Source organism: Hyperoodon ampullatus (genome assembly GCF_949752795.1).
Source record: "Hyperoodon ampullatus genome assembly, chromosome: 18".
Taxonomy (NCBI): domain Eukaryota; kingdom Metazoa; phylum Chordata; class Mammalia; order Artiodactyla; family Ziphiidae; genus Hyperoodon; species Hyperoodon ampullatus.
The window spans coordinates 52,957,518-52,984,477 of record NC_136931.1 but is presented as its reverse complement, the minus strand read 5'-3'; the positions used below and the strand labels follow the sequence as shown (position 1 = coordinate 52,984,477).

At 57.2% G+C, this 26,960-nt stretch overlaps 2 protein-coding genes across 4 annotated transcripts in view; both read right to left on the bottom strand.

Annotated features, from left to right (window-relative positions):
- Positions 1–414: 414 nt before the first annotated feature.
- On the bottom strand, positions 415–23,740 carry CLASRP (CLK4 associating serine/arginine rich protein; the record flags this gene model as incomplete). 2 transcript variants are annotated; one of them, XM_079723448.1, is made up of 20 exons in its annotated part: positions 415–564; positions 848–872; positions 1,448–1,530; positions 3,284–3,330; positions 3,443–3,501; positions 3,745–3,805; positions 4,104–4,143; positions 4,464–4,739; positions 6,182–6,469; positions 6,585–6,800; positions 8,154–8,195; positions 9,476–9,549; positions 9,634–9,712; positions 10,725–10,821; positions 11,627–11,775; positions 12,914–12,998; positions 15,173–15,252; positions 15,481–15,582; positions 16,154–16,251; positions 23,642–23,740. In XM_079723448.1, 20 exons carry the CDS (start codon positions 23,738–23,740, stop codon positions 522–524), a joined length of 2,043 nt encoding a protein of 680 aa, XP_079579574.1. In that variant the 3' UTR covers positions 415–521. The 2 variants fall into 2 exon arrangements, with proteins under 2 accessions (XP_079579574.1, XP_079579575.1); XM_079723449.1 differs by lacking the exon at positions 15,481–15,582 and having other exon boundaries at positions 15,173–15,239; positions 16,225–16,251.
- A 1,358-nt stretch (positions 23,741–25,098) lies between these two features.
- Positions 25,099–26,960, bottom strand: part of RELB (RELB proto-oncogene, NF-kB subunit) — a gene marked incomplete at its 5' end in the record, with an annotated part of 30,321 nt that continues 28,459 nt past the window's right edge. For both annotated transcript variants that reach the window (XM_079723282.1, XM_079723283.1), the window contains one exon: positions 25,099–25,837. In XM_079723282.1, the coding sequence (XP_079579408.1) occupies positions 25,452–25,837 (386 nt within the window). In that variant the 3' untranslated portion in view covers positions 25,099–25,451. The remainder of the gene's footprint in view (positions 25,838–26,960) is intronic.

The window sequence follows — 26,960 nt, the reverse complement described above, 5'->3', positions numbered from 1 at the left end:
CGAGGGGGTGAGGGGAAAGGCCAGCACCCAGCGCCTGGGGCACAGCAGGACTGGCACTGAAAGCTGTGCTCCCGGTTCCCAACGTGCGTGTGGGCGAGGCCAGGGCAGGGGCCGAGGCAAGAGCTGGGAGAGGCCTGGACCTGTCACCACAGGCCTCTGGGCAAAGTCCTGGCCCATCCTCCCCACGCTGGGTGCTCAGTCCCTTTCCCACCGCGTCACGCCCCTGCCCTCACTGAGAGTGGCAGGAGTTCTGATTACCAAGGAGCTGCCTGTCCAATGCCCAGACGTGGGCGGGACCTCCACCTGGGCCACAGCTGAACCCACCAAGCTCCTTCTCCAGCTGGCCTTGGCTGGTGGGCGCTGGGGTTTGGGAGCCCTGCGCCAACCACACGGACGACACAGAGGCCAGGTGAAGAGAATTAAATAACGTGTGATTTTATTCCATTGGAGAGAAAACCAGCAGCATCGCAGCTTGAGCCCTCACCCCACCCCTCATCCCTCTGCGCCCCCCACGCTCCTGCCTAATGTCGGTAATGGGGGCTTCGGGATCTGGACCTTGAGCGCCTGGAGAGAGAAAGGGGAGAGAGAGGCCCCATGAGGGCTGGGCAGGAAGCAGGGAGCCCTGCCGTGTAGGCACGTGCACACATAAACCGACACGCTTGGGACCACTGGGGCTTCAGTGATGGGGAAGTCAGCTGCACAGAGGGACGTTCCCGAGGGGTGAGGCCAGGCCCTACAACTGGAGGGGACTGGAGGGGGCTGGGTCGGGACAGAGCGATCAGGGCTGGGACCTCCTGCCAAAGGGCAGCTGTGATTTCCCAGGCAGCTGGGCCAGCCTGCTTATTACCTTCGGGAAGAGCTGTATTCTCGACCTGGAAAGAAAGGACGGGTGAGAACAAAGTAAGTGCCCAGGACCAGGAGTGGGTTCCCGGGCTGCACTTCCAGTGTCTCCAGCTAAGGCAGCGCCGGCGCTTCCGGCGTGTCCACTGCTGGACGCTACCTGTGCCCCTTGGCCCACACCCATGCGCTGGGAATGAGCTTTTCTTCCAATTCCTGTAAGTCCCTTGTGACTGAAGCAATCACCGTGTGTTGTGTGTGTGACTTAAAAGTTTTAATTTATAGAAGGCTGATGTGGAAAATGTACCATTTTTTTTTGTAACCCAGTTTGCCTTTTTTTTTTTTTGCGGTACGTGGGCCTCTCACTATTGTGGCCTCTCCCGCTGCGGAGCACAGGCTCCGGACGCACAGGCTCAGCGGCCGTGGCTCACGGGCCCAGCCGCTCCGCAGCATGTGGGATCCTCCCGGACTGGGGCACGAACCCGTGTCCCCTGCATCGGCAGGCGGACTCTCAACCACTGCGCCGCCAGGGAAGCCCCTCTCTCCTTTTTTTAATGCCACAGAGCCTCCAGCCCGGCTCTCCAGACCAAGCGACCACGAGGACACTCACTGTAGCGGGGGGAGGGCGAGCGGCTCTGCCGGCTGTACTGGCGTTCCCATTCTTCTCTCTCCTTCTCTCGGCGTTCCCGTTCCCTGCACGGGGAAGGGGAGGCAAACCAGGGGAAGGGGTGAGCATTCGGCTCGCGATAACACTGAACTGAACTCGATGGCTGGCTGGGTCCCTGTCAGGGCAGGTGCTGCCGACAACCTAGTCCAGGTGAAAGAATAAGCCAAGGGGGCATGTCCTGCTCCTCTCCCCACCTGGAAATGAGGGCACTGAACTCGGAGAGGGGATGCTGGCTGGCAGAGCCAGCATCTGAATCCCTGTCTGCCTCACGATGAAAGGCTAGCTGAAGGGCTGCAGAGTTCGATAATTTCCTGTCATACTCAGGGCACAGCCTCAGAACATAGGAACTTACATGCTAAGTGCTTAACTGGTCTTTGTCAGAATGACCAGGATTCGCAACCCCAAGGACTACATTTACTGGGTGCCTTCGTGCCTGGCTCTGATCTCACGGAATCCTCCCCACCAGCCTAAGAGCTGGGACAACTCTTAGAGATAAAACCAGCAGCATCGAACCACCGTTCGACAATTCCATCCCCATTCGGTGGGTAAGCAAACTTAGGCTTATCTATAGGCCTAAGGCTCAGACAGGAGGAAGGCGCACGGCTGGTGGGCGACAGAGGCAGAATCAGAACCCAGGTCCGACGGATACAACACTGAGTCCCTGCGCACTCTGCTCCTCCACCCCGATGGGAGCACATGGCAGCGCTGGAAGCCCAGCACATGATGTGCCTGTAATAAACAACTAACAGCAGCAGCTCCAACCATCAAACCTCCCCACATGCCAGGAACCACACACCAGGTGCCTTAACAGGAGAATCCCATGGAGGCGGCTGCCTTATTACATCTATCTCATATAGTGACTCCTGGCTCAGAGAGATTAAGGTGCTTGTCCAAGGACCCACAGCAAGTGCAGGGTGGAACCAGAAACAAGCAACAGGTGACCCGACCCTGCGACTGACCAACTCTCTTCTTTGCCAACACCAAGCACTACCGCCTCCAGTTCTGCCCATGGGTACTGACTGGGTGGGCTGAGGCTTTACGGGCACTAATCCCTGAGTTACCCTGTGCAGTTGGCACCAAGGACTGTTCAGACTCTGGGCCAGTGCCCACCCCAGGGCCACACAGTCAGAGGCAGAGCTGGGAATGAACCCCGAGTCTGTCTGACCCAGGCTCTGAGCCACTCAGCTCTGCAGGGGAGGAGTCAAGGTGAGAACTGGAGCAGAACGGGAGAGGGGAGAGGCCCTGGCTCCCACCGCGGGGCTGGCTTGCATTCAGCCGTTCCGTTCGGCAAACGTTTATCGAGCACCAGTGTTCTAGGGGGGCAAAGCACACCTCAGGAACCCAGCAGCCACACCCGACTTCTTAATGGGGACACGAACAAGAATGAGTGAAGGACACAGACAGTGCACACTGGGACGCCAGGTGCAGATTAGTGCTATGAAGAAAAGCAGAGTGGGGCTGGAGGATGTCGTGTTTTGGGGTGCTACTCCACATAGGATGGTCAGGAAGGACCCTCGAGTTCAGCAAGGGAGGGAAGTGGGTGGGTATCTGGGGAATAGCAGGAAAGGTAACCCAAGCTGGAGACTGGCGGAGCTGGGAGGAGGTCACAGTGGCCGAAGTAAGCTGGGGATGGGAAGGAGACTGGGGGACAACATGAAGGCCAGGCGAGGGCTTTGATTATTTTCATCCACCCAGAGGGATCGGCCAGGGCTCTGGATCGGAGCAGGTGGTGGGGAACGCAGGGCAACCCAGAGGCAGGTGGGAGGAAAGGGGTCTTACTTCATACGGATCTTGCGGGCCATGGCTCGAAGCTCGTCTTCCCGCTCCTACGGCAGAGATGGCAGAGATGGCAGGGATGGCAGAGATGACACGATGGCAGTGAGGGCGGGGCCAGGCCGGCACCCCGTGTAAGCCCTGTGCCCTCACCCCAACCCGTACCTGGCGCTCATGCTCCTGCTGGATCATCTTCTCCTGAGCCGCCTTCTTATCCGCCTTGACTGTGGGGAGGGAGGGACACAGTGGCTGAGGGGTGCCCTCAAGCCCCCACCCCCAAGATGTGGAAGCTGAGCTCAGAGAGGCCAACCAGACTGCCAAGGCCCTAAACATGGTGGCCGCAGGGCAGGTGCACACCCACTCCTCCCCAAAGGGCCTCCTATCTGGCAAAGGGCAGGGCCTCCCCACAGTCAGGCCAGAAGGAAGAGGGGCAGGGAAGCCCTGGAGGGGCAGGTGGCGGGACATACACTGCCTGTTCAGTGCCTTCTGCATCCTCAGCTTCAGCTTCTCCTGCGGCGTCAGCTTGGGCTGGGGAGGGGGAGAAGAGGCAGGAGACCGGGTGGGTGTCCCGGAGCTTCCACAACCCACCTCATCCAAGAGCCTGGGACTTGCGGGGGCATGTGTGGAGGACAGGCAGGCTGTGGAGACTGGCCACAAGGGTCTGGGAGCCCCAGTGGACAGTTGAGGAGGGGAGGGAGGCACAGATCTCAATCCCCGGGGCTGGATCTCCCGGCCCACCCGGGCCCCCCTGCAGGCCCACCGGGCCCAGCTCTCGGGCACTGCTGCTGGCGGGAATTACACGGGCGAGTTCCAAATTCTTACTGACTTTGGCAGCTCCTGTCTCTTTACCAGCGGCAGGTTCGGTCCTGGGAGGAAGAAAAACCAGCTGCCACCTTCGACCCCACGTGCCCTCAGCACTGCCCTCAGAGCAGACAGCCAAGGCTATGGGCCCCTAACACCCCCCAGGGAGAAACCAGGTCTCTCCTGGATCCTGCAGGACAGGGCCATGTCCCCCTCTGACCCCTGACCCAAGGCAAGGGCGTGACTCCTCAGAGCCCCCAAGGGCAGAGCTGTGGCCCCCTCAGACCTCCCAGGGCAGGACCAAGTTCCCTTCAAGAAGAGCACAGTGGAGTCACCCTGCTCACCCGAGCTCACAGTCCCCTTCCCCCAGCCCTGCCCTGCTCACTTTTTCAGCTTCTCGCCCACAGCGGGGGACGCTGCCGGCCTGCCCAGCTTCTCCCTTGGGGGCGACGGCGAGTGACTGCGACTGCGACTGCGGCTGCGGCTACGGCTGCGGCTGCGGCTCTGGCTGGGGCTGCGGCTCTGGCTGGGGCTGCGGCTGCGAGTCAGGCTGCGACTTCGGGATGGGCTGAGGGACCAGCTGCTGCGGCTGCGGCTACTGCTGTGATGCCGAGGCCCCCGGCCGCCCCGCCTGTACCGGTCCCCTGAGCGGGAGCGGCTCCTGGGGGTGCGGTGAGGCACGAGAGAGGCCGTGAGGCTCCAGGGACCCCAGGTGCGCAATGCCCCACCCAGGCACTGAATCTACGAGCCTCCTCCGAGGCCCTGGGGTCCTTGTGTCTCCACTCCTCTCGCGCTACTTTCCTCAGAAATCCTCCCTGGCCTCCCTGAGTCTCTAAACAGAGACCGCCCTCTAGATACACCGGCCCTAAGATGGCTCTTCACTTCTCACTAGACACCCATTCACCCACTTCTCTGAGAGGTGACCTCTGGGAGGGCAGAACTTGGCTGGCGGCCCCCCCTTGTATGCTCACCGCCTCCTCACCTTGCCAGGTCCAGGGTCTCGCCACTAGTGGGGATGACCCCCCTGCCCCCCCGCAAGACTGCAGCAGAGACCGACAGGATCCAGTCTGGGGACGTGCAAGCCCCATCCTCTCTCTGCTCAGGACCCTCAGGCTGGCCTCAGAGATGTGACCAGGGCCCCCTTCCGACCCCAGTCTTTCTCCTGACATCACCCTTTGTCAGGCTCCAGGGAACGACCCAGAAGCCAAACCAATGCCACACACTGATTCTGGTGGGACTGTCCTGGGTTTTTACAAAATTCAAATTTGTTGGCAATATTGAGAAAACAAGAGCTGTCCTTTAAAAATCCAACCCAACTGCTCTTGAAAAACCAGAAGACTGAGCAACACCACTCCTGCCACTGAGTGGCCAATGAGCCCAGCAGATGGGATGTGTGCTCCCGGTTCACCGGGGCCCACGTGGCCCCTCTATTTTACCTGCTAGACCTTGTAGGTAGCTGACACTGAGATCCACACAACAATAACACGGGTAATGATGCTGATGACAATAAAAGCACTCACCAAGTGCCAGGCCCTGTACTAAACACTTACGTAGAATTCACTTGTCACAACTTCATGACTCAATGAAGGGGACACTGTGACTGTATCTCTTTTACAGATGCAGAAACAGGCCCCGAGAGTTCACTAGCAGGGCCAGAATCCACACCCAGCCAGCTGCTCCGCAGTCCATGCTCTCATCCACCAGGCCATGCTGCCCCTCCCCAGGCAGCCCTGATCCCCTCAGGGAAGAGGACCGGAGGGATGCTCCCGTCCCTAGGTGACTTTCCTCCTGCCCCATGTGCAGCGCTTGCCTCACACCCCGCCTTCTCTCAAAGGGCTGCCTTGACTTTCCAGCCCCTGCCCACGGAGTGCCCCAGTCCTAAGGGTCGCCAGCTGCAAACACCTGGGGACGTCCCATGACAAGCGCAGCTCAGTCTCCCTCCCCACTGCGTCCCTGAGAAGGGAGGCTGTGCTCCAGCCCCGGCACCACACCTGGAGTGAGCACATTCCCCCCCCACCAATCCCAGGTCTCCCCTCCCAGAGCCTGGTCTCCCCAAAACTGGGCCCACGCCCAGCCCTGTCCCCACCCCCCAGCCCCACGCACCTGCTTCTGCGCCGGGGCCCGTAACCGCCGCGCCGGGCAGGCGAACGGGAGTAGCGGTGTCCGTCTCGGGAGCCCCCACCTGAGTGCCGCCGGCCTCGGCTGCGGGATCGCGAGTAGCGCCGAGAGCGGGAGCGGGAGCGCGACCAGGACCGGGAGCGGGAGCGCGCGTGGCGGCCAGAGCGGTAGGAGCCCCCGCCGCGGCGGGAGCGGGAGCTGGAGCTGGAGCGGGAGCGGGAGCTGGAGGTCCTCGAGGCGGAAGAGGAGGAGGAGGAGGTGGAGGAACGGCGGCTGCAGGTGGGGCACGGAGGGCGGGTCAGCGCCGACCCGGGCCGTGGCCCACCGCCGTCCCGAGTCCCCCCCACGGCGGCCGGGGTGTAGGGCAGGCAGCGTGAGCGTTACCGACCGGGCGCTGGCATTACGTCCCGGTGCGGGGCCGCCTGGCTGGGGGGGCGCGGGGGGCTTCCCTGTGGCGGCCCCTGACGCAGCTGCTGCAGCTGCGGCTGCAGCCGCCTCCTCATCGCTGCCCCCAAAACTGGTGATGAACGTGATCTTCTCCTCACGGCCTGGGGTCGGGGAGCGGGAGCGGGAGCGGGACTCGGAGCTGGATTCCGAGGGCGACCTACAGAGCAGGGAGTAGGAGGCTTGAACGCCAGGCTCCGGGAGCCTGCCCACCGGCTCACAGAAGCCACCACAGGGCCACAGAAATCAGAACAGCGGAGCCCCGAGCAACGGCAGACACCGGCGAAAGGAGCAAAGCCAATGGGCAGAAAGACACCAGCTCTGCAAGGATCGGGTTCCCGACCACGGCGACCTTCTCAGGACCCAGGAGAAGGAGGAGCAGAAAACTGTACTATTAAAAAGGGATCAGGGGGGCTTCCCTGGTGGCGCAGTGGTTGAGAGTCCGCCTGCCGATGCAGGGGACACGGGTTCGTGCCCCGGTCCAGAAAGATCCCACATGGCGCGGAGCAGCTGGGCCCGTGGGCTGTGGCCGCTGAGCCTGCGCGTCTGGAGCCTGTGCTCCACAACAGGAGAGGCCACAACAGTGAGAGGCCCATGTACCGCAAAAAAAAAAAAAAAAAAAAGGGATCAGGGCTTCCCTGGTGGCGCAGTGGTTGAGAGTCCGCCCGCCGATGTGGGGGGCGCGGGTTCGTGCCCCCGGCCGGGGGGATCCCGTGTGTCGCGGAGCGGCTGGGCCCGTGGGCCATGGCCGCTGGGCCTGCGCGTCCGGAGCCTGTGCCCCGCGACGGGAGAGGCCCCAGCGGTGAGAGGCCCGCGTACCGCAAAAAAAATAAATAAATAAAAAGGGATGAGCACATCTGTAATGTAACAGGAAAAGATTTCCTCAACATAGATGTCAGGTCAGGTGGAAAGCAAGTTCTAAAGCGTTCACTGTGATATAACTCCATTTTTGTGGAAAAAAAAAAGTATACGTTATCCCTCATGGCGCCCACGGATTGAGCACTTACTGTGCCAGACTTTTCATCAAAAGGTGTACCTGCCTCATCTCACCTATCCTCCCAGGAGCCCCGAGGGGTCCCTCCCACACCATTCTGCAAAGCGAACTGGGGTCAGACCGAGGTCTGTCACCCTCAAAGCCTCTGTCGCAACCACTCCCACAACCAGGAGACACACGCGTGTGCAACCAGGCCCTCTGGGCCTGTTATTTCTCACTGCTTATTTCTGGGAGTTCAGATTAAAGGGACTTGACTTCTAAGTCCTGCCTTCCTGCCATGTCTGATCATTTTCCACACAAGACTACGTTACGTTTAAATCAGAAAAAATTTTAAGGTTCACATTTAAAGGAAAAAGAAATCAGGAAAGCAGGCTAACACTCTAGAAAACAAAAAATGATTCAGACCCCCGGAACACATTCTCCAGTCTGTGATCTCAGGGCAGCCTACAGGGTGGGCCCCCTGCCCTCCTCACCACCCCTGCCCTCCATGAGGAGGACTGCTGGGCCTTGGGAACTCACCGCTTATAGGGGTCATAGGTGGGGCTGTCTCGGCGGGCGTAGCTATGAAGAGAAGAACGGGATGGGACAGGTGGGGGGGTTTGGGATTAGTGTGAACAGAAGTAAGGCCAACCCCCAACCTGGGCACCCAAGGCCACACACTGGGCAGTGATGAGGGGGCTGCCGGCCAGGTTACGGGCCCTGATCCCTCCTCCTACTCACCTCACATCTGTCCGAAGCCTGAACCTCAGCCCTGACCCACAATGTCCCAGACCCACCTTGACCCTGAGCAACAAGGACTTCAGCAACCTCCGACCTGGCTGGCCTCTGGACCCTAGACTAGAAGCGACCCTCCTCTCACTTCAAGTCTCTGGTTCTGCTGGGTCCTGGCTTACTAACGATGATGACGTTAAAGCTACAAGAGCTAATGCGTCTTAGAGGCACACTACGCGTCTTAGAGGCACACTACGCGCCAGGCACTAAGTGCTTTACTCAGTGAACTCAATCGCTCTTCCTAGCAACTCTCTGACATGGGTACTGTGATTATTCATACTTCACAGCTGAGGAAACAGGCCCAGAGAGGTGAAGTTACTTGCCCACGGCCACACAGCTCATACACGAAAGAGCCAGGATTTCAACCCAGGCGACGTGGCCGAGTCCAAGCTTTTATGCACTACGTTGACCTGCACCTCTACAACTCTTTAAGGAATATTTTCCAAACCGCACATCAAACCCTGAACCCACAACAGGTCCCTTAAGCTTCACAGCAACCCTCAATGACTCCCATTAAACAGAGGAGATGTGTCAAAGAGGCATGGGTTTGCCTGGAGCCCCAGGCTGGGCTCTCCACATCAGACTGCCGCATCCAAACCTGCCGGAGACCTCGCTGTGGGCACTGGCATAGCCCCTCTCCTGGGAGGTGATGGTGCCCCTTTTCCAAAAAGGAAACTGCAGCTCGAGACAGAAAGTCACCTGCCCAAACTCTGACAGTGAGGAAGCTGCCAAGCAGCAGAACCAGGTCAGAGTCCAGGGCCAGGCCTGTGCCCCTTGACTCTGATCTCAACCCTTCCAGCCACCCCATGCCACCTTGCCACTGGCTCCCAGGGAGCATGGCAAGCGTCCCGAGTCCAGCAGGGTGAGGGGAATGGCTGGCAGGGCAGGTGTCCACACGCCCCTCACAGCCACTCCTACTCCAAACCTTCCCTATTCACTGCCCTACTAGGAGGTAACTGCCCGCAAGCGGCAAGCTTGCCCCCAAAGTCTTCCTGAGCCCCGGCTCCTCCCCCAGAGCCCTGAAAGACTGGTGCTGGCAGGGTGGGGGCATGGGGCAGAACCCATCCTACCTGGGTGGGCTGATCTTGCGGCCCCTTAGCCGCTTCTCCCGGAACTCCCTCCGCTGGCGCCGGGAGCGACGGCCCTGGAGCAGGGTGGGTATGAGGCTGGTGAGCGTGTGCCTTCCACGTGGCACACACCTGCCCTGCCACCCCGGCCCAGCCCTCACCGAGTACATGGCCTTCTCCTCCTCAAGGGCCTTGGCGTGTTTGATGGCCTCTGCCTCTTCCTTGTCTTTCCGGAGCATCCTGCAGAGGGGCACGAGGGGCATGACGGAGGAGGGGCCAGGCCACAGGCAGAGTCACTGCAGGAAGTGAGGAACCCCAAGCCATGCTGGGGGTCTCGCATTCATTTTGCACTATTACTGAGCACCCACTGCGTGCCAGGTGCTATTTCAGGTATTAGGGATTATTGAAAACAAACAAAAATCCCCACCCTCTTGGGCTACCATTCTGGAGAGAAGAGACACAATGACCAAGGTCACATAACACGGAATGTTAGATGGTGAAAGCCTCGATGGGAAAGTAAATCTCGGAAGGGGGAAGGAAGTCCAGGGAACTCGTAGAGGCTGCTGCAGCCTGCAACAGGGAGGTTAGGGAAGCCACCCAGAGAAAAGTGACAGCTGACGAGAAACCTGGGGGAGTGAGCCGAGCAGGTGCCAACAGAGCCAACGGCACACTGAGCGGCCCCGAGGTCAGGTGGGGCCTCAGGCACCGAAGGGGTAAAGAGGCCACGGAGGTTGGGCAGGGGTGCGGTGTGTGGGTAGAAGACCAGACAGGTGAGACTCTGCGGCCGTGGTGAGGAGGCTGGCTGCTCCTGAGGGAGGTGGGAGTCATGGAGGGCTCTGGGCAGAGAACGCTGTGTTCAGACTCGGGAGTACTCAGACTCCAGCTCAATACACTGTCAGATGGGGCCGGTCTATGTGATCCACATAGGTGTGGCACAGGGCAGAGGCTCAACCAGCAACTGCGAGTGAATAATCCAGGGAGCGAAGCCTCTCCACTGGAGGGCGCTGTCCACCAGGCCCAGGAACCCCGGGAGTTTCCAGGAGTCTGATGGCCTCAGGTCACACAGCTGGGGGCAGCCTCCACTTCCGACAAGGCTGAAGCCGGTCACAAGTACCCACCCCACGAGCTCAGGAGCCTCTGCTCTGTGTGTAATGCCCTGGCGCAGGGCCAGGCACACAGCTGCTCAGGAAGAGGGGTAACAACACATGCCAGGTCCACAGGATGCGGAGGGGCGTCAGCCCGCCGGCCTCACCTGACAAAATCGCCATCGGCCATGCCATAGGTTGTGGCCTGTTTGTTGAGATCTGCCACCTGCTCCTGGTTCAGTTCGTCCACGTCCACCTCCACATCTACACCAAAAGAAAGGCTGTCAGGGACCAAAGCCGAGCGAGAAGAAGGGGAGAAGGGGCAGTGCCCTGGGAGTTGGGGGCGGGGGTGCCCACCAGACCGCAGGCCTCTGCCAGGGAGGGAACGAGTCAGCTCATCTCGGCATCCCCAGGCTGGCACAGGGCTTGGCCAGAGGCAAGCACAACAAACGGGGGGTGGGGGCCGGGGAGGGGTGTGTGATGCGGAGGAAGTAAATGGGGGAGTGAACGGGGGACGGACAGAGGGCGGCTGAAGATCTAGGTGGGCGGGAGGCAGGGGGTTCGGGTCACAGGCATTCAGAAGCCAGAGGCTTGATGGCTCAGTGGAAGGTGGGACAGACACTTCACATATGTCTGGATAAGTCTGAATAAACAGCGGGTGGGCTGAGTGAGAAGGGGATGAGAGGTGGAGGGAAGATAGGCACTTAGGTGGAGGTGGGTGGCAGCATGGGGGATGAGGCTTTATAACTGGAGGAACACTTGTTTTCCAGAAGAGAGAGAAAGAGAAGGGGAGGGAGAAACAGAGAGGCTGACACAAGCAAGGAGGACAGACTCAGGACCTAGGTGGGGACAATATCATAGAAGCAGAGTCCTAGAAACGAGGAAGGAGAGAGATACAGAAAGGGAGGCTGGACCAGGAGGACATGAGTGAGACGGAGGACAGCAGCGCCCTGGAGCAGGGGCGGAGAGGCGGGGCTCCTAAGCACAAGGCACCCCACAGAGGGGGAGGGACGAGACACGAAAACGATGCCCAGGGACTGGGCGGGGGAGGGCAGAGAGGGGACCCCACCGATGTCGGGGATGACCTCATCTTCGTCCGAGTTGCTCTCCTCCTCGGCCGGTGACTCCTCCTCCTCCGGCTTCTCTGCCACCTTCTCCACCTCGGCCACCGTGCTATCTTCATAGGTGTAGCCAATGGAAGCCTTCTTCTCCGCCAGCCTGGGACAGGGGAGCCATGAGCCAGGGAGGTGCGGGGCGGGGGCGGAGACTATGGGCAGGATGCAGCCCAGGCCAAGCCTCGAGGGCCCGCACACCGCGCTGCCCGCACGCCGCCCTCCCAAGTTCCAGGGCAGCTCGGCGCCCTTGCCTGCAGACCCTCCCTCAGCCTAGAACCCTCTGTGGCCACCTCCCACCAGCTCTTCCCTCCTCCTCCAGCTCCAATGCACCATCCTCCAGGAAGTCCTCCCTCAGGCAGGGTCAAGCACCGTCCTCAGATCCCCAGCCCCACTCCCACTGGATCTGTCTCCCCCTGCCCCAGACTGTGAGTCCTGCAAGGGCAGGCCCGAGTTATCCTGGGTAACAGCACGGCCCAGCTGGGTCCAGAACGGCGCAGGGGCCTAGTGCGCGTCTGCTGCTGAATTTAGTCAACATTTCCTGACGCCGTCCCAGTGCCAGCCTCGTCCTGAACGGGGGTCAGGAATAAGGATCAGAGTCATCAAGAAGCTCCTGCCACACCGTGAGAACCCTTCAGGTGGAGGGAAGCAGCAAGCGCTGAGGATCGCAGCGGGGGAACTGCTCAGCAGCAGGTGGTACGGAGGCAGGGCTCCAGGACCGCTGGGAACGAGTGGAGCAGCGGCTGTCCTGGCGAAGGGGGCCACTCCTCAAGGGACACAGCCTGGAGAGGTCCCTCTCCAGAGCGACATCAGCCACTGCTGACCACAAGCTTACTGCACGGCAGCAGAGGACAAGCACTTCACAAGCTCCGTCTCCTGTAGTCCCGGAAGGTTCAGGCAGGGGGCACTGCTGCCAGCCCCTCACAGGGGAGCACGCCAAGGCTCGGAGGGAAGTCCTCACGGGCAGGATTCAAACCCAGGCCTGTCCAGCCCAGGGCCTGCTCTAACTCACCTCCTACCATCCCATGGGTTGCAAACGCAGTGTAGAGGTTTGTCAGCAAACCCTTCCCGTCCAGCTGCTGCTTCCTCCTCTAAACATTGATCAGTCGAGAGCCTACCCTGTGCCAACCACCAGCCCTGGCTCTGGGGAGCCCAAGGTGGACAGGATGGACGAGGCTGTGCCCTGTGGGGCTCACAGTCCGCCTGCCTCCCTCAAGCCCACGGTGCCCCAGACCCCGACTCACTTCTTCTTCTCATCCTCACTGGGTCTCTGGAGGCCTCCGTACAACTCGTCAATGTAGATCTGGTACAGGCACTGCTCCTCTGAGACTGGGGCAAGGCAAGAGGCACGTGGGTCAGAGGGGGCTGGGGACACTGGGAATTCAGGGGGGACACAAGAACGCAGTGGGGGGGGGGGGTAGGAGGGCAGGTGTGACCCAAGCACAGCCGGGGGCAGAGTCACGGATTCCCAGATAATCACACCACGTGTGGTGAGGACACAGCAGCTGCAGGAGGGCCCTGGTGACACCACTGACTCGCCATGCAACCCTGATCAAGGAACTGAGCCACTCTGTGCCTCGGTTTCCTTTTCTGTAAAATGGGACCACTGGCAGAACGAGTGCGTTGTATTCCGGCGCTGCTACTGTTACCACTGTTAGAAAGGTCTTCAGCTGGACCCTTCAGAACGACAAAGCTATCCTGAGCACTGGACGTCAGTCACTGGACCCCATGGGCCACTCCACTCTGTGCCTCTGTGGGCCAGTTTAAATTAAGCGCAGTTAACCTGGGCTCTCGTTCATCCACAACATGCAACTCGAGGAGCTCAGCAACGTACTGGAGCCTCCCCGGGTCTTCCTGCAGTGAGACGTGCCCGAGTCCCAGTGGGACCCTGGGCAAGTCCCCTTGCCTCGGTGGGCCTCAGCTCTTCTATCTGTAAAGCGAGGTGCGTGGGCAGGTTGAGCCCAGGCGTGCCACGGTACAGCCCTCCCCGCAGCCTCCGCGGTTCTGCTGGTAGTCCACAAAGCCCCGCTGACCTGCCTCACGTGAGCTCCAGCCACGCCAGCCCTCCCTGTCTCCCCAGGCCACCTGCCCCCTTCCCCCACAGGGCTGTCCTCGTGGCCCGGAGTCCGGCGGCCTCTCCTCACTGGGGGAATCTTGCCCACCCTTCCCTGAGCCAGCCTCGGCCAAGCACCTCAAAACAGCACACATCTGTTGCGACGGCACCTTAGCTTGTGACTGCCACCTGCTTTCGTGATTACGTGGCTCCCCCACTAGACCCCTGCTCCCAGAAGAGTGCCTGACACACCACAGGCGCTCAGAAACTGCGGGAATGAATGAATGAATACAGAGTCAGAACTGAGGGAAACCCTGGCTCCATCACCAAGAATCTATGTAGCCTGGGGGGAAGGCAAAAACAACAGCGGCATCAATGATGACGCATTCCCCGATTCTAAGGCCTCAGTGATGGCGAAAATTTGACCATCTCTGACTTTAGAGATGCTAAAACACCTATTTTAGAAACAAAGATATACGGGGACAGTGAACCCACAGGGAGGGCTGACTGCCAGGCGCGGTGCAGGGCCTTATGCACTCCTCACCGAGCCCTCACAACCACCCCAAGGGACAGAATCCACCTTTATCACCCTTCTCCAGGAGGAGACTGACACCGGCCAGGCTAAGGGACAAGTGTGTGGCCCTTAGTTTCGCAGGGAGATCCTGGGAGTTGGGGAGGTCTCAAAGTGCTTCTCAGGAGGCGAGCTGAAGTTCAGAGCTGTCCAGCAGGAGGCCGCAGTGGTTAAGGGCAGGCTGAGAACCCCAACTCCTTGGATGCGGTGTCCCCCGCCAACCACTGAGCCTCGATGTCCTCATCTGTAAAATGGGGGCATCACCCCTACCTTGCCGGGAGGTTATGCAGATGTACTGAGATAACAGAGACGGAAAACTCTTAAGTTTTTCAGGGTCTGAACCGCCACAAGCCCAGAGAGGGGAAAAGTCTCTAAGCCTGTTTTCTCATTTGTGAAGTGTTAACGGTGATGGCTTGGGAAAAGAACACTGGACATATATGAACGCTTGGCAAACTGTCAAACTCTGTCTAAATATTCATTTAAAACAAGGAGACATTTCCTTTCCAGAGCTAACATTCTGACCCATGCAGGCAAGGGAAATACACAGAGGAAAATAATGTATTCTTGCTATTTTCACCAATGTTTTAGGAAAAAAGGCCACAGAGTTAGAGGGCATGGGATGTGGAAGTGACTGTGGTAGGACCATCTAGTTCACCAGACATCTCCTGTACCAATTCCAGAGACAGAGGGCCCCAAGAGAGAAAGGGATGTGAACAGAGCAGGTCCATGACAGACCTGGGACCAAAACCCAGGGCCCCTTAGTAGAAAGGCCTGGGATAACTTTTCTTGCCAACCTTGTTGAGGTCTTCCAGTCTCCAGGGACACCCTCCGCCCCTCCCGCCAAAAAAACCCACTCCCCCGCCGTCCCAGGTCACTTACTGCCAGCAAAGTCGTTCTGCACCAGGCCTCGGTAGCGCTCATAGTTACATTTCCGCTCGTCCGACTCCTGTTCTGGGGAGCTTTGGGGGAGGTCAAGGTCTTGAGACCACAGGGAGAGGGTAGACCCCCATCCCAAGCCAGCAGGAAGGGGGATGAGGGGCCTGGCTCAGTCCGACGGGTGGGGGGGCCTCCCCACGTGCACACCTCCTTCCTTCCCAGGACGGTGACAGGCAGGCCAGGGCTCAGGAAGGAAGAGGTGCTGCTGGGCAGGACTCCCTGCCTGGCAACCCCGGGGGGAGGCAGCTTACATGGTGGTGAGCAGAGGCGGGGTGTAGTCAGGGATGTGGTCCAGGTGGGCGCGGACATCGAAGCGGTCAATCATGTTGTTGGTGTCCCCCTGCCAGGGCATCCTGAAGTGGAGAGCAGGGCAGCAAGGAGCCCAGGGTCCCCACTGCCCAGGACACAAAACGCCTGCTCCCTGCCGCCTCATGCTTGGGAGTCCGGCCCCCAGCCCCTCTGATCCCCATGCCAGCCCCACCCTCACCCCCCACCTCTCAGTCCCTCATGCCACCAACCCCCCCACCAAATGTACATTCAGGCTCCTGACATGAATAGGGCCCTGGGGAAACTGGGGCCCTGTTTTTCAGAACCAAGCAAGAGTGGAGACCTCGAACCAGGTCCTAGGGGCCACCTTTATAAGCCCAGTCACCCCAAAACACCCCCTCTGGCAACCTCCTCTCTGCTGCATCTGGGACTCTGGCCCCGGCCCCACCCATTCCCCTCTAAGTCCTCCTCCACCCACTACACCACGGGGCCTTTATCCCAACCGCTGCCGTACAGCCTTAGCTAGTGACCTTCACCTTCCCAAGCAGGCCAAAGCTTCCCTCCCTGAGACTCCGAAGGTCTGTGTCCTACCCCAGGTCCCTTTGGACCCCCAACCCTCAGTCACAGACACTACCCTACCCCCAGACCCAGTCTTACATGTTAACGGGGCTCTCGGCGGCCAGGGCAACTGCAGAATCCAGGTGCACCTTGCAAGCTCGACCGTGCACCTGCAGGAACTGGGCTGGGTCCTTCTTCTGCAGGGAAGGACAAGATGGAGGTCACCACCCAACGGAGCCCCAAACCTTGCCACTCACACACAACCAAGTTAGCAGCAGGCTCAGCTCTGAGGCCAAGAGGCCCTACTTCAGAGGTGAAAGAACCTACACAAGGCTGACAGCACTAACGGGGGCCACCTAACCCCTGGGGACAGGGGAAGGGTTTCCTCTCGAGATGAAAGCAAGAGGCTCTGAACTCTGGCCCCACCTTCTACACAGCCAGTACCAAGACCCACCTCCCTAAAATACTTCCCCCAACTCTTCACCCCACCCCCACCCCAAGGCCACTCATTCAGAGGCAGGTGTGAGCACTTTGGCCAGGACCAGCCTCTAAGACACCAGGACTGCATACGCTCATGAAAAGACAATCAGTGTCACTATTCACCAGAGACACAGCAATCAGAACTACAAGACACCACCTCACACTAAGATGGCTCAAGTTGAAAGGACATATGATAGCAAGTAATATTGACAAGAATATGCAGAAATCAGGTTCTTCAAAAAGTTAGACAAAGAACTGCCATATGACACCCAGCAATTCCACTCCTAGGTATATATACCCGAAAAAACTAAAAACAGATACTCAAATACTTGTACACAAAAGTTCACAGCAGCACTATGCACAACAGCCAAAAAGTGGAAACAATCCAAATGTCCATCAATGCAAGACAGATAAACAAAACACGGCATCTCCAGACAATGGAATATTGTTTGGAAGTAAGAAGGAATGGAGTACTGATCTACACCACCACACGGATGAGCCCTGAAAACACTACACTAAGCGAAACACGTCAGTCACAAAAGGCCACATGTTGTATGATTCCATTTATGTGAAATGTGCAAAACAGGCGAATCCATAGAGACAGAATGCAGACTGGTGGCCACCCAAAGCTGAGGGGCGCGGGGAACTGACTGCTAATGGGTATGGGGCTTCTTTTGGGGGTTATGAAAATGTTCTAAAATTACATTGTGGAAATGGTTGCACAACCCTGTGAATTGTACAGTATGTGAATTATATCTCAATAAAGCTGTTTTAAAGAAAAAAGGCACCTAGAGGGAGAATGGCCCCTGAGCCGCTGCCACCACCTGATATTACACCTTACACTCACTTATCGCGTCAGGCCTGAGGCCTCCTGTGGGGAGTCACGATTCTAAGCCACCAGAACTGAGTCAGGAAAGGATAAAATCTAGCAGCAGCAGCTCCCACCACTGAGCTTCCCGAGCGCCGGGCCCTGGCTGAGCTGCAGCCCCTGCCACGTCAGAGGAACCCATAGGAGCTATGAGCCGGGCTGCTGGTGCTCCCCACTAAACCCTGGCCAAGCTCCCAGCACCACCTCCCCAGAGCCCAACCCCTTCCCATCCCGCCTCCCCCCTCCCCCACAGCCCTGCCACCTTCCCCAACCACTCAGCGGCCTCCTGGCCTCCTCCCCGCTCCCTGCTACCACCCTTGCCCTCTGCAGCCCATTTTCCGCCAGGCAGCCCGAGGGGTTCTGCTAAAACCTATTAGGCCACATCCGCCTGCTCAGAGCCTCGCCCTCCGGCCTGGCCCTCTCTGACTTCTCTCCCCCACCTCTGCTCCAGGCGGCCGGCCTCCAGCACACTCCCTGCTCTGGCGCGCTTTGCCCCTCACTTACTCCCCGTCTCCTTCTAGCCGCCTTCCTTATCAGCTCTGCCTACGCAGCTCCCCTGCAACCCGACTGACTCTAGCTCCTTAACCGCACCCGTCTGCCTCAGAGCACCGCCCATCACGGGTCACCTGTCTCCCACACTAGACCGCAGCTTCCACGACTCAGGATCTGTCTTGCTCACTGTTGTGTCCCCAGCGCCTAGAGCAGGGCCCGGCCCACAGCAGGCGCTCAGGAACACTGACCGAAGGAAAGAGAAGGAACCCTCACCGACAGACAAGGCCGAGCCCCTGCAGGAGAAAACCATCAGCATCAAACTCCGGAGAGCCTGCACTTGCTCGCTCTGCCTCCACCTCCGGCCCCAGCCCCCAGGCAGCAGGCGAGCAGGAGCTGAGAAGGACGCACCCCAGTGACCACAGCTACTATGGGGCTACTACCTGTCCTGCACTCACTAGGTGCCAGGCGCCAGGCCGTTCTCCCTCTCCTCTCACACCTGAAGACGCTGAGGGTGGGATACACCCGAGCCCACGGGGTCCAGCGGGGTGGTGCTGCTGGAATCCAACTCCTCATCCGGCACCTCCCCTGCCTCCCTCAGTCCCTCACCTTGGGCCACACAGTGCCCTCGGCCGTGACTGCCCCAGCCAGGTCTAAGGCCAAGAGCCCCTCGCGTTCTGAGGCTGCGCCAGGCCAAATGCCCAGCTCCCACAGCCAAGACTCACGTGGGACACTGTTTGCAGGATGGACTTCGGCCTGTAGCGTGAAGCCACTGGCAGTGCCAGCACCACAACAGGGAAAAAAGCATTGGGCGGGGAGTAAAAACCTGGGTCCATGGACTGGCTCTGTTGGGAGCGTCTGGAAAAGTCAAGGAACCGTACTCACAGCCAGGAGTTGGGGACTTCCCCGGTGGTCCAGCGGTTGGGACTCCACGCTCCCAACGCAGGGGGCCCAGGTTCGATCCCTGGTCGGGGAACTAGATCCCGTATGCATGCCACAACTAAGATCCCGTGTGCCGCAACTAAAGAGCCGGTGCAGCCAAATAAATAAATATTAAAATAATAATAATAAAAATAAAAGCCAGGTGCTGAACTAAGTGCTTTATGTACATCTCAAACTTCTCAATCATGGGAGAAAGGTGTTACTCTTACCCCCACGTCCCATGAGGAAACTGGAGCTCAGAGCAGGGAGGCTCACTTGCTCTTGATCACACCAGCCATAAACAAAACTAGGATCTGAGCCTAAATGGTCCTGACTCCAAAATCCACTCCTTTTTTTTTTTTTTAAGTGAAAGGTACAATAGTGTTAATTATATGCACCTTGCTCTGCACCGGATCTCTAGAACTTTTCCAGCTTACAAAACCGAAACTCTATACCCAATGAACGACTACTCCCCTTTTCCCCTCCCGCAGCTCCTGGCAACAACCATTTTCTGTTTCTAAGGTCTTGACTGCTTCTAAGACCTCATACACGTGGAATTTTGCGGTGTTGGTCTTTTTGTGACTGGCTGATTTCACTAGACATAATGTCCTCAAGGTGCCTCCACGCAGTAGCATGTGACAAGAGTTCCTTTCTTTCCAAGGCTGAATAATATTCCACTGTATGTATGGACCACTTTTCTTTACCCATTCATCAGCTGATGGACATTTAGGTTGTTTCCACATCTTGGCTATGGTGAATCACACTCCAACGAACATGTACAAATATTTCTTCAAGACCCAAAATCTATTGTTAACCAATGGATCATTACATCTCCAGGATCAGAGCCGGTCAGAGGAGTTCGTGGAGTCTTTCACTCACTCATTCAACTGTTAAGCAGGCACTGACTCTAGGTGCAGACGTTGTGCTAGGGCCATGGCAGTGACTGAGACAGCCAGCCCGGCCCTCAGGGCTCACAGTCCAGTGTGGGGGACAGACCCATCCCCCAGAGTGACGACCCAGCGTGGGCGGTGCTGGGATAGGGGAGCCAGGTGATGCGTCACTTAGCCTGGGCCCTCCTGGAGAAGGAGATGCCGGAGCTGAGATCTGTTTTATTTCCCACTTTCACATCAACAGGGAATTGTTTCTTTATCCAAACCACTGATCAGAAGAAAGCTGACAAGGACAGGAGAAATGAGAGAACTAGGGTCAGCCAGGGGGAGAGAGCAGGCGCCAAGGACAGATCAGCAGAGGAACCGGCTGCCTAGACACACCTGCCCGGCCCATCACAGCGGACCTCGGCTTCTTCAACACTCGCCTCGGCCGCCTCTCTAGGCCCGAGAGCAAGATGAGAGACCCGCGTGACAGCCCCATCCCCTCCTCAAAGCAGCGATCATCCACAGCTTGGTGGCTGTGATCTGAATGCCGATCACGTTCACGTACGGGGACAATGGTTGCTTGTACAGGCCTGCACCACAAAGCACCCCACAGACACTGTTGTATTCTTGAAGCTCTTCCCTGTCACCCTGTCATCACCACTGTCCCAAGGGGGAAAACAAAGCTCAGGGAGCTCCCCAGCTAACAAGAACAAGAGCGTGGAGTCCCAGGCCTTCTAAGTGGCCCAATTCCAGCCTTTTTTCCTCCACACCATCCATCAACCTGGATGCTATTCCAGCTCTACTTGGTAATAACAACAACCTCAGAACCAACAAGAGCCGGCATTTACTGAGCCCGTTACCCGGGGCAGGCCTGCCCTCGGTGGTCTCTGGGCCCAGTCTCACTATTCTCCAACAGCCTGGGAGAGAGGTGTCCTTGTCCCCACCATTTGTGGCACACCATGAGTTGGCAACCAACATCCACTGCCCCTTCCTCGATAGTAATGAGACTCGTAACGTAACTGGCACTAGGCCACCCAGAATACAGTCTACGCCCCTTAGCCTTCCTGGCAGCTGTACGTGACCATGGGGCTACTTTCCGGCCAGGGAGGTATGAGTGGACATATCATGTGCAAACATCTAGAGACTTTCTTAACTGGCATGAGCCCCCTGGCCTCTTTTCCCTCCCTTCTACTTCCCCGCTGGATGTAATGAAAACATGATGGCTAGAGCTTGAGCAGCCCTCTTAGACCTTAAGACAACATTGGGAAGAGAAGCCACACATGGCTGAACAACAAAACGGTCCCTGAGCAGAAAGGGCCACCTCTGGGCTTTTATGTGAAAAGGAAATAAACTTCTATCTTGTCTAAGCCATTGATGCTTTAGGTCTCCGTTATTCACAGCCAAACCTGATTTTACAGGATACATCATTTCACATGCAGAAGAGGAAACCAGGCTCAGGGATACAGTCACTTGCCCGGGCCACATGGTATGTAAGTGGAATAGCTGGAATTGGAACCCAGAGTCCTGTGACTCCAAACTCTTAAGGACCTGGTATGGTTTGGTATTTTGCCTCCCGGCTGTGTCACCTTGGACAAGCTGCTGCACCTTTCTGAACTTCTATTTCTGCAGTAGAAAGCCCAGGTGAAGAGCTAAGAGAGGTCCAGGGTCAGAGAGTCTGGGTTAGAATGCCAGCTCTGCCCTCTTGCTATATGATCTAGGCCATGACTCTCTGAGCCTCAGTTTGCTCACCTGTGAAATGGAAACAATAAAAAGCAAACCACCTCCCAGGCTGGGGGTGACAATTTGATGAAGTGGAGACGCATGTCAAGTGCTCAGCACAGTGGTTAACACATAAATGCTCAGTAGCATTAGCCATTATTATCAGCATCACCTTTAACACAGGGATCAATACCAATCTCTCAGGCCTGCTGAAAGGACTAGAAAGAATGTGCCAAAGTAGTAAGCACAGGGTCTGGCACACCATGAACCCTTAATAAATGGCAGCTATTCATTCCTGAGCACTGATTGTGTTCTTGGTCCACTGCTGGGGCCTCAACAATAAGCAACACAGACCCAACCCCTGCTCTTGTGGTCACGTTATAGTTATTCTGACACCACTGGAGAGGGGCTCTCTCTACAGCCCAGTGGTTCCCTCCCGGGTGACAGAAGGCAACTGATGCGCTCTCAAAGATTCCTCTCCTAGGGTAATAGCAGTCTCTGTCTCATGGGTTACTGTGGGGATTCAAAGAAATCATGCATCTAAAGCTCTTTTCAGAGCCTGGTGCCTGCGAAGGACCAATTAAAATGGTAACTGCTATGTTTTATTCATCTGTTCTTTTAAACCACATTGGGCTCAAGCTTGGAACGCAAACATGACCCAAATACACCTAGTCCCCAATGGTACAAAGCTGGATATGTGTGCTGAATTCCACAAAGGGGAAGGACACGGAGCTATGATGGCTGAGTATGGAGGATGAGGAAAGACTTCCCTGAGGATTGAGATCTGACAGATGAGCAGGAGTTAATCGAGTATAGGAAAAGCTCATGCAAAGGCCCTGTGGCTGGAGAGGGCTATATAATTTGGGGAGGTAAACTGGTAACTCTTTATACATCTTTTTTTTTTGTTAGAAAAAGTAGCCTAGGTATTGAGGAGGCCAGATGGCGTGAGCAAAGGAACAAGGCAGAAAGCAGTGTGACAAGACTCTGGAGGGGGTGGTAAAAGCCAGAACATGTAGAGGTCTTAAAGGCTGTGTTGAGGAGCCTGGCACTAGGGAGTCACAGAGAAGTTCTGAGCAAGGGAGGGACAGGGTCAGCTTTGTGCTTTAGAAAGACCTCTCTGGCCCCTCCACCCAGGAGGGTGGATTAGAGGCGGCAGAACTGGAGGCCAGGAGACAAGGGAGGAGGCTGGGGCAGTGATGCAATGGTAAATGAAAACGTCTATAATAAATACCATCTAACAGGAGAACTGAACCTAGTACGCAAATGCCATTTCAAGCTGGGGTCTCAAGAGCAAGTAACAGTTAAATAGGTGAGAGGAGGCATTACAGGTTCAATCCCTGTGGTGGCAGAGACGGGAAAAAGGCCAATGGAGCTACCTAAGGATGAAGCTGAGAGGCCAGACCACAAGGGCCTTTTAGATCACAAGACGCAGTGCACTCTTCTCTCCAAAAGCAACTGAAGCATCAAAGCATCAAACAGGGGAGGGAAATGGTCAGACTTCACTTAGTGAACAATGATGGCACTCCTTCGGGGTGCCAAATTAAACCTCAAGAATGCTGAGCTCGGGCTTCCCTGATGGCGCAGTGGTTAAGAATCTGCCGCCAATGCAGGGGACACGGGTTCGAGCCCTGGTCCGGGAAGATCCCACATACCGCGGAGCAACTAAGCCCGTGCGCCACAACTACTGAGGCCGCGAGCTACAACTACTGAAGCCCGCGCGCCTAGAGACCCTGCTCCGCAACAAGAGAAGCCACCGCAGTGAGAAGACCGTGCACCGCAAAGAAGAGTAGCCCCCGCTCGCCGCAACTAGAGAAAGCCCGTGCGCAGCAACGAAGACCCAGCACAGCCAAAAATAAATTAATTAATAAATAAAATATATTTAAAAAAAAAAAAAAAAAAGAATGCTGAGCTCTTCTGGGCACTGCGAATACAGCAATAAGCAGGACAGACAACATCCCGGAGGTGGACAATCTTATGTCTGGACTGCTCTGAGTGTTACAAAGACTTTCCTCCTTCCTACTAACCCCAGCTCTGTACTGAGTCCACACCAAACAGCACAGTATACTACAATCAACAGAATGCCTCAAGTTTTTACCAATGATTACGCTCAAAAAAGGGACATTCTCTTGAGGAAACTGGGCTCTGGCGTTAGCGCATTTCCAAGCCCAAATCGTACCAGGAGGACCAGGCCCCCACCCTCCAAAGAGCTCCCAGCCCGGATTCAAGTTTACTCACGATCTTTTCATAGTACTCCCGCCGCCGCTCTGCCCTCTTCTTGTAGTCGACCATCATACCTCGAAGCTTCCGCTCATGCTTCCGAGCCTCGTGCCACATCGTGGTGAGGCCAAGCCTGGGGCCTCAACCTGAGGGATAAGGAGAGGGGTGTCAGACGGGCTTTAAAAACCATATAGGCAGAATCTACGTCATCTAACAAGTTGGTGACAGAGTTGATCCTGAAGAGCAGCTTCAGGGAGGGGAAGTGAGGCTGTGGAACTGTGCTCCAGATGTTCAGGTGTATCCCAGACAACTCTGATCCAGTACCCTGGGCATTCTGAAACGGCCCCCTCGGGTGATTCTGGAGTGAGCGTCCCTGGGAAAGGGGTAGCCTGTGTTCAAGGAGCCAGAATCAAGGATGAAAGGTTCGGGAATGGAAGGAGCGAGTGCTGGAAGCAAGGTCTGGAGACAGACCTGGAGCAGCTGGGGCTGGAGCTCAAGGGAGGGGGAAGAGCTGAAAGGGCTCCCACCAGGGGGCATCTGTGGGTGTGCGTATGCGTAGCAGGGGTCCGGAGATGAAGGCAAGTGGACGAAGAGGAGAAAGATTTTACAGGAACAGAGTAGTGGTTTGGAGGGAGGGGTCGAGGGCAGGTGAAGGGCGTGGACGGAAGACGGCGACCGTTGCGGGAGGAGGGGGAGCATGGGAGAGTGCTGTTAAGGAGAGACCAGAGCGCGGCTGAGGTCTAAAGACGGAATCTAAATTGGGGGCGGGAGGGTAGGGTAGAGACTGAGGGAAGCGGAACGGGCAGACAGGACGGGGTGGGTTGAGCTTCGGGGCGAGGCTGGAGGACAGAGGCAGAGCCCGATGGTTTGGACAGGGATCGAGCACCGGCTCTGGGCCTGAGGGTTCGAGGTAAGTTTTTTTGACAAGAGGAAGGGACCTGTGGCAAGCGGCGGGGTCCGACGCGGCGAGTTCGGCCCGATGGCGGGGGCAGGGCGCGGCTTGAGGCCCGGCAGGCCGAGGGGGTGAGGAGCGGTCGGCCCTCGAGGCCGGGGCCGAGCGGAGGCTCACAACAGACCGGGGAGAGGTCGAGGCAAGGACGAAGCTGGGCTGACGTCCGCCCGAAGCCAGGAGGTCACGGCCAACTGCCTGCACTCTGCAGCTCGCCGCCGCCTCCCACTGCTGCGCTCGCGCGCGGCCCGCACCGGAAACGGAAGTGGGAGGCTGAGTGAAGGGGGAGGGGCGGAGCCTGGCGGAGGGTGCTTCCGCTCACGCGAGGGGCGGGGCCTATATTCGGGCGAGGAGGGAGGGGCGGGGCTTGGAGGAAACGAGCGGTGTGTTAGGAGATCCTGGAGACGGTACGTAAGGGCCCCGGGTGGTTCTCAAGCGGAGAAGAGAAGAGACCCCCAAGGCTCAAAATCTCATATTTATTGGGAAGACTCAGAACAAACAACCTACCCCCCACCTTCAAGCCTGGGGACGGAGGGCGGGGATCTGCACCCTCCTATATGTACACAACAGAATCCGCCTGGAGGTGTCCCCGCTTGTGAGGGCTGAGGCAGCAGCTTTAACAAGCTAGCGCTTGAGAGCCAAGCAAGCCCCTTCTCCTCTCCAGACTCAGTTTTCTCACTTGTAAAATGGGCTCAGGGGAAACCGATGCTACGGAGTTTCTCGCCAGCGCTGAAGATGTCCGATTCAGAAGGATGAGAACGTCGGAAGACTGACCAAGGGCCGCCCAAGGGTATGGGGGTGCTGGATATCCTGGTTGGGTTCGCACGGCCCCTTCCACCTCCCTCCCCACCCAGCGCCTCTCCTCCAGCGCCGCGGGGGCTACGTGGCCTCAGGCCCCGGGGACAGGAGGCTGCCCCCAAAGCCCGCCTCGCGGTACTGATTGGGGAACATGTTGCTGCCCACGAGGCTGGCAGTGCCTCCGTCCCCGGGGCCTGGGGACTGGTACGAGTCCAGCGTCAGCGGCTCGGGGCCGGGGGGCTCCCCGACCGCGGCCCCTGCACCCCCATTGCCCGCGACAGCGCTGGTGAGTGGTGGCGCTGGGGGCAGCATGTCCAGCATGGTGAAAAGCGTGGGGGCAGCGGAGTCGTAGGCAAAGCCGTCGTCCAGGAGGTCCGGCTCGCAAGGGGGCTCCAGGCCTGGGAGGGATACGGTGCCCGGGAAGAAGTCTGTGTCTGGCAACAGCGCTGATGGCGGGAGGAACGGGCCTGCAGGGATGAGAAGAAAGAAGAGAGTATGGCGGGCTTTTAGGGTCGACCTCCGGCCAGGCCCTAACTCAAATGCCCCCTCTGTTGCTAAATGCTTTATCGGTGTGGCCTCCTATAATGCCAAGAAGAAACACTGAGTAGGTACTATCACCGTTCTCTACCTCCCTTTTTTTGTTGTTGTTGTTACAATAATTTTTTAAATTACAAAATACAAAATATTTGTAACTACAAAATAATTACAATTTTTTGGTAATTTTTTGTTACAATAATTTTGTTGATGTACAATATTATATGTTCCAGGTGTACAACATAGTAATTCACGATTCTTTAAGGTTATACTCCACTTATAGTTATTATAAAATATTGGCTATATTCCCTGTAGTGTACAATATGTCCTTATAGCTTATTTATTTTATACATAGTAGTTTGTACCTCTTAATCCCCTGCCCCTATCTTGTCCCTCCTCCCTTTCCTCTCCCTACGGTAACCACTAGTTTGTTCTCTGTATCTGTGAGTCTGTTTCTTTTTTGTTGTATTCACTAGCTTTTTTCTTTTTTAAGATTCCACATGTAAGTGATATCATACAGTATTTGTCTTTCTCTGTCACTAAGCTTATGTCCTCCAAGTCCGTCCATGTTGCTGCAAGTGGCAAATTCTCTTTTTTTTTTTTTTTTTTTTTTTTTTTTTTTTTTTTTTGCTGTACGCAGGCCTCTCACTGTTGTGGCCTCTCCCGTTGCGGAGCACAGGCTCTGGAAGCACAGGCTCAGCGGCCATGGCTCACCAGCCCAGCCGCTCCACGGCATGTGGGATCTTCCCGGACCAGGGCACGAACCCGTGTCCCCTGCATCGGCAGGCGGACTCTCAACCGCTGCGCCACCAGGGAAGCCCTCTCTTTTTTTTTTAATGGCTGAGTAGTATTTCATTGTGTATACGTACCACATCTTCTTTATCCATTTATTTATTTATTTTATTTATTTATTTATTTATTTATTTATTTTTTGCGGTACGCGGGCCCCTCACTGCTGTGACCTCTCCCATTGCGGAGCACAGGCTCCGGACGCGCAGGCTCAGCGGCCATGGCTCACGGGCCCAGCCGCTCCGCGGCATGTGGGATCTTCCCGGA